A 12436-nucleotide genomic window follows, 5' to 3' on the forward strand; every position below is an offset into this window, starting at 1 on the left:
GGCAACAAACTGTTGCCTCATCAGGAAAGAGGCAAGGAGAGGGAAAGACGAAAGGATGTGGGTTTTAGGGGAGAGGGTAAGGAGTCATTCCAATCCCGGGAGCGGAAAGACTTACCTTAGGGGGAAAAAAGGACGGGTATACACTCGCGCGCGCGCACACACACACACACACACACACACACACACACACACACACACACACAGACACAAGCAGACATCTCACAAGCAGACATATTTAAAGACAAAGAGTTTGGGCAGAGATGTCAGTCGAGGCAGAAGTGAAGAGGCAAAGATGATGTTGAATGACAGGTGAGGTATGAGTGGCAGCAAGTAACCATATTTAAATATGTCTGCTTGTGTCTGTATATGTGTGGATGGATATGTGTGTGTGTGTGTGCGAGTGTATACCCGTCCTTTTTTCCCCCTAAGGTAAGTCTTTCCGCTCCCGGGATTGGAATGACTCCTTACCCTCTCCCTTAAAACCCACATCCTTTCGTCTTTCCCTCTCCTTCCCTCTTTCCTGATGAGGCAACAGTTTGTTGCGAAAGCTTGAATTTTGTGTGTATGTTTGTGTTTGTTTGTGTGTCTGTCGACCTGCCAGGACTTTCATTTGGTAAGTCACATCATCTTTGTTTTTTATATATATATATATATATATATATATACTCCTGGAAATTGAAATAAGAACACCGTGAATTCATTGTCCCAGGAAGGGGAAACTTTATTGACACATTCCTGGGGTCAGATACATCACATGATCACACTGACAGAACCACAGGCACATAGACACAGGCAACAGAGCATGCAGAATGTCGGCACTAGTACAGAGTATATCCACCTTTCGCAGCAATGCAGGCTGCTATTCTCCCATGGAGACGATCGTAGAGATGCTGGATGTAGTCCTGTGGAACGGCTTGCCATGCCATTTCCACCTGGCGCCTCAGTTGGACCAGCGTTCGTGCTGGACGTGCAGACCGCGTGAGACGACGCTTCATCCAGTCCCAAACATGCTCAATGGGGGACAGATCCGGAGATCTTGCTGGCCAGGGTAGTTGACTTACACCTTCTAGAGCACGTTGGGTGGCACGGGATACATGCGGACGTGCATTGTCCTGTTGGAACAGCAAGTTCCCTTGCCGGTCTAGGAATGGTAGAACGATGGGTTCGATGACGGTTTGGATGTACCGTGCACTATTCAGTGTCCCCTCGACGATCACCAGTGGTGTACGGCCAGTGTAGGAGATCGCTCCCCACACCATGATGCCGGGTGTTGGCCCTGTGTGGCCTCAGTCGTATGCAGTCCTGATTGTGGCACTCACCTGCACGGCGCCAAACACGCATATGACCATCATTGGCACCAAGGCAGAAGCGACTCTCATCGCTGAAGACGACACGTCTCCATTCGTCCCTCCATTCACGCCTGTCGCGACACCACTGGAGGCGGGCTGCACGATGTTGGGGCGTGAGCGGAAGACGGCCTAACGGTGTGCGGGACCGTAGCCCAGCTTCATGGAGACGGTTGCGAATGGTCCTCGCCGATACCCCAGGAGCAACAGTGTCCCTAATTTGCTGGGAAGTGGCGGTGCGGTCCCCTACGGCACTGCGTAGGATCCTACGGTCTTGGCGTGCATCCGTGCGTCGCTGCGGTCCGGTCCCAGGTCGACGGGCACGTGCACCTTCCGCCGACCACTGGCGACAACATCGATGTACTGTGGAGACCTCACGCCCCACGTGGTGAGCAATTCTGCGGTACGTCCACCCGGCCTCCCGCATGCCCACTATACGCCCTCGCTCAAAGTCCGTCAACTGCACATACGGTTCACGTCCACGCTGTTGCGGCATGCTACCAGTGTTAAAGACTGCGATGGAGCTCCGTATGCCACGGCAAACTGACTGACACTGACGGCGGCGGTGCACAAATGCTGCGCAGCTAGCGCCATTCAACGGCCAACACCGCGGTTCCTGGTGTGTCCGCTGTGCCGTGCGTGTGATCATTGCTTGTACAGCCCTCTCGTAGTGTCCGGAGCAAGTATGGTGGGTCTGACACACCGGTGTCAATGTGTTCTTTTTTCCATTTCCAGAAAAGGTTACAGAGGACACTAGTAGTAAGTATTGTGCAGGAGAACTGCCCAGGTATCCAAGTTAATGGAGACAAGTCGGGTAAGACAAAATGGAAATCATGTATGAAATACTGGCAACATAGAACATTCGACAGCTTGAGAAATTAGGACTGGCATAGATGACTGTGAAAAATTTAAAGAGAAAGGTTTCACAGACTGAACGTTGGAGCAGAGATGAGGTAGCTGTTGGTGGTGACAAAAAATGGAAAGAAGTGATTAATAATGGATAAGAACCTACAGAAAAGAAAGTCAACAACTTTAGAAAATTTCAGGTGAAAATGGCTACTTCTCTTAGTTTCTTTAATATATTGATTTTAAGCAGGTTATTAGCCTACGGCAACTGACTGCCATGTTGGGCTGCCACCAATGAACCTTGGCACTTGCTCTCAACTGAGACATCATAGGTGGGGAGAGGATGCCATTTCCTACAATTCCCTTTCTATGCTTTTCTCTAACTGTTTTTTTAATGGTCCTTGATGAAATGATGAGGAAAGTGGTGGAGAAGGAGAAGAAGAAGTGGGGAATACAATGCGGACTAACTGAGTGAATGCAAGAGCTGAATTTTGCCAATGACATCTGTCTTCTCCTGCAGCACCATGTTGACATGGAAGCAAAGCTGCAGGACCTTGAACATGAAGTCAATGTTGTTGGGCCAAAAGTGAATGCCACCAAGATGAAGATAATGAAAATCAGTACAAGAGATATGAGAAAGCTGAGAGTGAACAATGAGGTAAACATGTTCACATACCTTGGGACTATTGTTACTGAAGGCAGAGGAGCAGCTGCTAGTGTCAGAGCAAGAATTCAAAAAGTCAATGGGGCATCCATTATGGAGGACAAAGAGATTTCCATAGCAAATAAACTATGAATGTTTAGAACAAAAATGAAAAGCAGTGCTGCTATATGGACATGAACCTTGGAAGGTTATCTCTACAATCACCAAGAGTGTGCAAGTCTTCCTCAATATATGTCTTTGGTAATTTCTTAAAATATTTTGGTCAAATGTGATATCCAGAGATGAGCTCTATGCTGGAACACACAGTGTAAAAGGAAATGTGGAAGACCAAGGACATCATGGACGAGGACACTGGAAGAACAAGTGAACAAAGAGAGGAAACCGTTTGCAGAGTTGAGTGTGTTGATGGAGCTTCGTCAAAGCTCTGTGTTCTGCTTAAGAGCAACAGAAAATATGTAAGTAACACAGGTGAAAATTAAAATTAAATAAAAGTTTTATAGATGGCAGAAATAATCTGATGGAGGTACAATATGAGGCTGGGTGGGGTGGGGAGGGGGGAGGGGGTAGGGGATAGGGGGGGGGGGGATGGGCAGAAGGACAGTAGACCTTGAGGATTAGTGTAGCTAGAAGCTAGTTAAAATAGTGCTCATTTCTTATAGTGAATTTATATCACATTTTTATCTTCGTACTTACAGATGTTACTTCAAATGCAGCAAAGCTGAATATGATGAGTAAGACACAGAAATTGATCATGAATGCAGACCAGTGCATAAATTCAATTTCAGAAATCATCCTGCAATAGCAAATATATGTTTGTCATATACAAAATTGAACCTGGACAGATAAATAGTTATGTTTTAGAATGACTTAATGCCCCACAGCTCTCCATACATTTACATTGGTTCATTTATACAGCTCATTGAGGATTTTTTTTTTACAGAACATCATACAAAAATTATTTTTGTTCCAATATTAACTATGTAAGGATAAGATAGATTGCTACTTACCATAAAGATGACACATTAAGTTGCAGATAGGCACAATTAAAAGACACATGTTAGCTTTCAGCCACATCCCTCATCAGACAAAGAAAGAGAAACACACGCACACGCACTTTCATTCACACAAGCGAGCACACCTCATGCACACATGACTGCCGTATCTGGCAGCTCAGATGAAAATGCAACTGTCACGTGGGATGGAAACAGCAATGTGGAGGGGGCGGGGAAAGAGAAGGGATAGCAGTCCATGGGAGTCTATGTGGCAGGGAGGTGGGGAGAGTGGAGAAAGGTGGTGGCAGGGAGGGGGGGGGGGGTGGGAGTGGAGAGAGGTGGGTGAGTGTGTAGGCAGAGGGCAGCACACAAAAAGTGTGGGAGGCAGGAATACTGAGAAAGTGATAGGTCAGAGGGGGTAGAAACTGTTGGCTGGAGGGTGTGGGGTCAATATTTTACCAAAGATCGAGACTAGGATAATTTTGGGAGTGGAGAATGTGTTGTAAGGATAACTGTCAGCTGTGCAGTTCACAAATTCTGGTGGTGGAGCGGAGGATCCAAATGGCTTGGATAGTGGAGCAGCCATTGAAATCAAGCATGTTATGTTCAGCTGCACATTGTGCATAATGGAGAACATAATGGATGGAATGTTTAAATGTTTAGAAATAGATCCTCTCCTGTTCCAAAACAAAACAAATGACCTTCTAATGCTTGTAAAGGACTGTTTAAAAATGGCAATCTTCATTTATGACATAAGCATACTATTTGAGGACCCAAAGTCAATGATACTGTGCACAGCACAAATTATGCTTGGAAAGTGTTATGACTAGTTTGTAGTGACATGATGATTAATATTAACACTGGTATCTTCACTCATTATTTCAGCCTAAGGTTATTTCTGTGATCTATAACAATTAATGTCTCCATTTTATAAGAAGGGTTGAAAGTTCTTTAGCTATGTTCAGATTGAAATTATGAAATATATTAGCAATGGATTGTTGTAATCTGTTTCATTTTGATGACTCTGGAACATGTACTGGTAATAATATGATGTGAGATACATAAGTTTTCACAATATATACATTGTGTACACCTACTTGTAGTAACTGTGCCATATAAAATCCATCCTTGCCACTCACTACCCACATACTCCAAAATTAGGAAGCTCTTCTGACCCAGCAACAAATGCCATAATTAATCCAGTGGCTACAAAGTCACTGCTAATCTGACAGAAGAATCTATAAGTGTGGTTCACACAATTGGAGAACCAATGAGTCCAGACCCATTGGACGAGATCAGGTAAAACTATGTGGTTTCTGCCTTCAGTGGACAAATGGTCACAGTAATAAAGGCCATCGTAGACTCCCCACCCACTGTGGACAAATACAGTATTATCAAACATGCACTGGTCAGTCATCTGACATGGACAACTGCTTAACACCTTGAAAACTCCCTATGAACTAAATAACTCAATGATTTTATGTCACATCAACTATATCATTGTTATTAAATGCTAGCAGGTAACAAAGTGACTGTAGATATATTATGAAATATTTGGCAGTCATTATTTCACTGTGTCACTTCTTGTTTGAGAGATACTCAGGACAAAGCACAAAAACCATATGTGCAATTCCAGAAAGATGGGCAACTTACTTCTTTCACTTCCTGCAACTCTTTCTATTTGCTGTCAAAGAACAGTAGGAACTGTTTTAGGACCAAAAACATGGTCCACTCAGGCAGTAATCTTAGCTAATTCTCACCATCAGTCATTTTCGGGGACATATCACAAGCCTCAAGCTTCATATCATATTTGGCTAAATAGCCACGCATGTAACGGCACTCATTGTTTTTTTATTTTATTATTTTGTGTGTGTGTGTGTGTGTGTGTGTGTGTGTGTGTGTGTGTGTGTGTGTGTGTAGCACAAATCAGATCCAATACTACACTAGGTTACATATATTAGTAATACACATGCAGAAAGCTGTGCTGCGACAAATTTATTGGCTATTTGCTCAAATGTGATATGTGTTTTCATTCTTAAAAACAATTTTGATATGTGAACTTTATTAGTGAAGTGAAAGCATTAGGGGCTGAAGCATATAGACAGTGTTTGTATTCATGTGGTGTACTCCAAAGAACACACAAAGGGAAGAAAGCGAAATATTGCACAACTGGATTGAGTTTGTACTCAAAACAGGTGAACATTGTCCTTTAGACAGCAGGAAATGTATTTAGATGGAATGGATTTAGATGGAATTATGTTGCAGAATGAAATAAAATATGCAGTGTTAGTCACATACATAGAGCCAGGAAACTACCCAGAACTAAACACTTTATGAAATTCACCTGTCTCCTGTCCAAATTCATAGAGAGATACGGTTGATAATTCTTAAACTCTTTCAGAGAGTTGGTCTGTTTTGGCTACATTTTGATGTAGTAGAGAGTAGAAACAACTTGCCAGCAGTATAAATCACACCATACCATTTCGCTTGATTGATGGTGCAGAAACATTGTACTAGACCAAAGAGAATCTGTGGAATTTGTGATAGAGAAGTAATCTCATGGGGGTAGGGAAAACGTTTTTCCTGAACATCATCTGAATATCTGCCACTGCTGAAAGAAAATTTGAGATATTTTTATCTGCCTGTTCTTTTTAAATTTTATACAGATGAAAGAACCTAAAGCTGCCAGAGTTTTAAAAGTTTGTCTTACTCAAATAATTTACCATTGTGAAGTTAAATAGTAGTATACATCTCATTGTGAACATTCTCTCATTTCATTTTCTCATTTTCAGTAAAAACAAGAGCATTTTATTGAAGAACTTTGTACACACACATTGTGGAAATTACTGTATCCAAGGGGGTGAAGAAACTTGTCATTTAACATTTTCTTATGATTGCATCATGAAAGAGAAGCTTTTTTGGATGTGGAATGAGTCAAGATATACATTAATAAAACAGAAGCAATTCATAGTATGTTATTCTGTACAATATATTAACAATAAGCTATTACCATAATGTTTAATACACTGCTGGAAAAAAGTAGTACACCTGGAAAGACTATGTCAGTTTTGATCTGATGGCAGCATATGCCACCTGGGGAATAGTAGATTTACTGATAATGGTTTCAACATTGTCTGCCAACAGACAGCATAGTGGCATAACTATCATAACACCATCTGTCTACCTTCTAATAGGGAATGCTCATAACCAGAAGGCTCAGTGTGTTGCATACGTGTGAAGCAAGCAGGCAACCATGCTGTGGAGATGCACTTATGCTTCCTACAGCCAACTGAGGGAGTTTGAAAGAGGTCAAATTGTGGCCTTCCAAGTGGCAGGATGGTCCTTTTGGAGAGTTGCCACACACAAGTACATGCTGCGTCAGATGCACAATAATGCCTGGTCCTTGTGGTTAATGGGACCATGCAGACAGGTTTTTTTAGGTTAAAACCAAAGTCCAGACACAGTAATCAAGAAAAAATAGAATAAAAGAAACTTCATGTACAGTAAATAGGGATAAAGCTAAGGGTAGTATCAATTTAGTACTTCAAAGTATCAGGGGAATAAAAAATAAAGTAGATGAGCTGTTTGTGTGTTTAGATGATCATAATCAGAATTTTATTGTCTCATAACGTACAACCTAAATAATTGATTTTATGTACTTGTCAGCTTATAATTATGATAAATTATACATGGAATACAATATTTTTTATATAATCACAAAAAAATCTTAATATTATTTATTATTATTGTTTTTATCCCACTCAGATGGTCAGATCATTAAAAAAATTCATCAACAGAGTAATAACATTTCTGCACCAGGGTGCTATACAATTCTCTTTTTATTGCCTCAGTTTGGACCTTTCTAAAATTTGTGTCTTTCAGTTTATTGTATACTTTCATTCCCATATACTGTGGAGTCTGTGCAAAAAGATTAAGCCTGTGTGTAGGCAGCATGAAGCTTTCTTTGTTTCTAGTTTCGTGACTATGCTGGAAATTATTTGACAAAAAGAGTTTAGGGTTATTACTTGTGAAAAGAATTATTTCATACAGATACAATGAGGGAACACTTAGTATCTTAAGATCTCTTTAATAATCTCAAAAATAATAATGATAGCGATATACTTTGTCTGTCTGAACACCATGTAACTGTGGGGATGGAAAGCATCAGTATAAATGGGCATAATTTAGCATCTTACACTTGCAGATCTAGCATGGATAAAGGAGGAGTTGCCATTTACACAAAACAAGTGTATAAGTACAAAACAGGTACTGTTACTTTCAGATAGTCACGGTAGGAACTGTGCAGAAGTACTGAATGAAATTTCAACAACCAGCTATAAATTTACATCTTTGATAAAGCCAAATGCTGTATTCAAAGAAACAACATGCAATATACAAAATAAAACATCTAGTCCAGGACAAAATGATTATGTTGTCGTCTTAGCTGTTGCAAACAATACTAATGGATCAAAACGTGGTTTTATGACATCACTAGATGAAACGATCGCCAAAAACTAGGCGCACACAACTAATTCTATGCACAATACCGTATAGATATGACATGCCAAATGAAAACTGCAAAATCTACCAAATGAACAGTTACTTGATGCAGAAGGCATCTTACAGTGAACACATCAGAGCTTTAGATGTAAATAGCTTCCTCCAACAGAAAGACTTCACCAAGCATTGGCTTCACTTACAAAAAAATGGGAAAAAGAAACTGTGTGTTAATCTGCTGAATGCCATCAAAAGTCCACTGGTAACAAGAAGTGCCATAAAACGTGTTACACCAGGACATCAAACATATTCGTGGTCCAATGAAGCTAATTTGGTGGACAATCTCAGAAGAATGAGCAATACTGCAGCTGAACCAACAGCAACACCAGGAGCTGAAGAGCCATCAGTAACAACAACAAAAGTGAATATGCAGTCAGGGTCATCAAGGAAAACACTAGAAACAGTTTTAGAAAAGAAGAAGGTATCCACAGTCAGTACTAAGTCACCAACAACATCCTATGCAAATACCTCGTCAAGTGCCACAAATCAGTCAGCCCACGACATCCAAGTGGAAACAGCAAAAAATGTGCAACCACACTCCAAATCAGTACCACTGGAAACTGTGACAAGATCTTCAACACGAAAACGCAGACCTCCAGCCCACAGCCAGGATTTTTTATGGGCAAGAGCACCAGTAGCTCCCTGCTAGCAGCAAACCAAAGGAAAACAGGTGCAGAGCAAAATTTTCATGAACCAAAACTACAAGAAAACCCAGTGAGTGGTGTCAAAAATCATTCCATTGGAAAACAGTCACTATTATCCTTTAAAATATTACACCATAATGTGCAGTCAATGTTTAATAAGTTACTAGAAATAGATCTCTTCCTAAAAACAAAGCCACACTTAGATGTTCTCTGTATTACTGAACACTGGCTAACAGAAGACAAAATTAAAAAAACCCCACTTGGCGAATTTACTCTAGCTGGTTATTCTTGTCGGAACAAAAGCAAGGGAGGTGGTACAGCAATCTATGTCAAAAAATATTTAAGATACAAAAGCCTCACAAAGTACAATAATATGCAAATAGAAACAGACTTTGAATTCTCCTTAATTATCTTAACAGACTATAACCTATTGATACTGAATGTATAGAGAGCCCCTGATGGGAACATCCAAACCTTCAAACGCTCCCTCGAAGCACTACTCACAAAAATTCACTCACTAAACAAAAATCTATTAATAAGTGGAGACTTTAATATTGACTTCCTCACACCTGGAAAAAACAAAGATGAATTGTTGAATATTACAAATTCATTCAACCTATCCCCAACTGTAAACACACCAACCAGGATCACAAAAAATTCAAAAACAGCTCTAGATCAGATTTTCATAAACACCACTCAATCGAAGTCATCAGCACAGGTTACATTGACCATGAAGCCCAAATACTAACAGCGAATTTAAATTACATAGGACAATATCCCACAATAACTAAAATGCAAAGGCAATTTAATGATGATAATATAAGGCTTTTTAACTATCTGTTACGGGTTGAAAACTGGGCAGAGGTCTATAAAGAAAATGATGTAAACTACATATTTAATTCCTTCCATCAAACATTTCTCCATCACTTCAACACTGCATTTCCACTGAAATCCAGGAAAATCGGAAACAAACACACAAACTCATGGGTAACAAAAGGGATAAGGATTTCCAGCCAAAAAAAGCGTGACTTAAAAAATCACATGAAACACCATGACGTCGATGATCAGTTTAGGTCATATTGTAAGACCTATTTTGCAATCTACAGGAAAGTTATCCAACAAGCAAAAAAATTATACAACGATAAATTTATAAAGGAATCTAACAATAAAATTAAAGTCTTGTGGACAGTTGTAAAAAATGAAACAAACAGTAAGCAGCATGTTATAAACAAAACATTAAAACTAAACCTAAATGATGAAGTCACATCAGATCCCCAAAAAATAGTAAATGGTTTTAATGACTATTTTAGCAAAATAGCAGAAAACCCGATAAAGAACAACTGCCACAGACCAAATACTCAACACCAAACACTAATAGAAACTGTACCGGTACAGGCATCAATGTTTCTTCACAAAGTCTCCAATACTGATGTACTTACAGCTATAAAAGGACTAAAGAATAAGTACTCCAGTGGTAGTGACAATATTCCTGATTCAATTGTAAAGAAATGTGGAGAATCCATTGTAGAACCCCTAACCCACATAATAAATGCATCCTTTACAAATGGAGTTTTCCCTGGCCTACTAAAAGACTTCTAAAATTACCCCACTTCACAAAAAGGGCTCTAAAAATTATGTAGCCAATTACCGGCTCATAGCACAACTCAGCTCATTCTCAAAAATATTTGAAAAATTATTTTACACCAGATTGGAAGACTTTATTAATAAACTATCCTTATTGCCAAAACACCAGCATGGTTTTAGAAAGCAAAAGACAACTACCACAGCTATTTATGAGTATCTCAACGAAACCTTAAAAGCACTGGATAATAAGGAAATCACTACTGGTATCTTTTTAGATTTATCCAAAGCGTTTGATGTAATTGAACATACCATACTCCTTAAGAAGTTAGCAAATAAAGGTATAAGAGGAATTGCAAACAAATGGTTAGAATCTTACCTGTCAAACAGATTTCAAAAAGTTAAAATTAATTTTGAAAAAAAGAATACAACCACCCATCAATCTACTGTCCACTCCTCTGACACAATGCCTATTAGATATGGTGTGCCACAAGGCTCAATCCTGGGACCCATACTGTTTCTGCTATACATTGATGATATAAGCACAAAGCTTGCTACAGGACATACCACACTATTTGCTGATGACACAAGTATTCTAATAATGGGTACTGATACAGAGGACCACAACCAAAAAATTAAACCGCTTATGTCGTCACTCAGCAAATGATTCAATGAGAACAAACTGATTATAAACATACAGAAAACAACGTACATCAACTTCAGACTCTCATCCCAAAAACAAGACATGCTTGATGTGATTCTAAATAACCAAGAGCTTATGTGTGTGGACTCTGTCAAGTTTCTTGGCATATGGCTTGCAGAAAATCTTAAGTGGGAGACACACTCAAATTATATCTCAAAAAAGATCTCAACTGTGTGTTACATTTTAAGGATACTCAAAAACTCAGTCACAAAATCTGCTCTCATACATGTATATTATGCTTACTTCCATTCTACATTACAGTATGGAATCATATTTTAGGGGAACTCACCTGGAGGTAGATATATTTTCAAAATGCAAAAAATGGCAATACACATAATATGTAATCTAAGACATAACGAATCATGCAGACAACATTTCAAAACAAATGGCAATATGACACTGCCCTCTGCTTACATTTATAATATCATCTCATTTGTCAAGTCATACCTGTTAAACAATGACTGCACACTAAAATTCAATGGAGATATTCATAACTATGCAACAAGGCAGCAATCTGACCTACATATGATTCAGTCCAGAACTACCTGCTACCAAAAAAGTGTTTTAAATGTTGGGATACAAATGTATAATAATTTACCCAATGAAATCAAAGCAACAAAGAACCCAAGAGCCTTCACACATAAGTTAAAAAAATATCTCTTGGACCATTGCTTTTATGCAGTTGATCATTTTTTTGAAAGGGGTTAAAAATGTAAAAAATATGATAAATGTTCAATTAGGTCTGAAAATTATATACTGTGCATGTCTATGAAATACACTGGACTACTTTACTATTACATTTGTATTGGCTGTTTGTATTTTACCATACAACATTTGCATTTACTGTTTTGTTAAAGATAGCTAACTTCCTCATTGCAAAATAATGTAAAATCAATTTATTAAATATTACCTGCAAATATGTTCCCTTGACCTATCCAATATCGTATGTACAACCTTACATTTCTATGATTTGTATTAACTGTTTTGTTTAAGATAGATAATTTCCTTGCTACAAAATAATGTAAACATCAATTTGTAAAAATTACTGTAAATAGCTCTCTTGACCTATCCAATATCATATGTACAGCTGTACAATACTATGA

General features: G+C 39.2%; 1 protein-coding gene across 1 annotated transcript in view; it reads right to left on the bottom strand.

Annotated features, from left to right (window-relative positions):
• Positions 1-12436, bottom strand: part of LOC126198597 (odorant receptor coreceptor-like) — a 247733-nt gene that overhangs the window by 86807 nt on the left and 148490 nt on the right. Inside the window, exon 4 of the mRNA XM_049935048.1 lies at positions 3550-3649. Within this exon, the coding sequence (XP_049791005.1) occupies positions 3550-3649 (100 nt within the window). The remainder of the gene's footprint in view (positions 1-3549; positions 3650-12436) is intronic.

This window comes from Schistocerca nitens, chromosome 8 (genome assembly GCF_023898315.1).
Source record: "Schistocerca nitens isolate TAMUIC-IGC-003100 chromosome 8, iqSchNite1.1, whole genome shotgun sequence".
Taxonomy (NCBI): Eukaryota; Metazoa; Arthropoda; class Insecta; order Orthoptera; family Acrididae; genus Schistocerca; species Schistocerca nitens.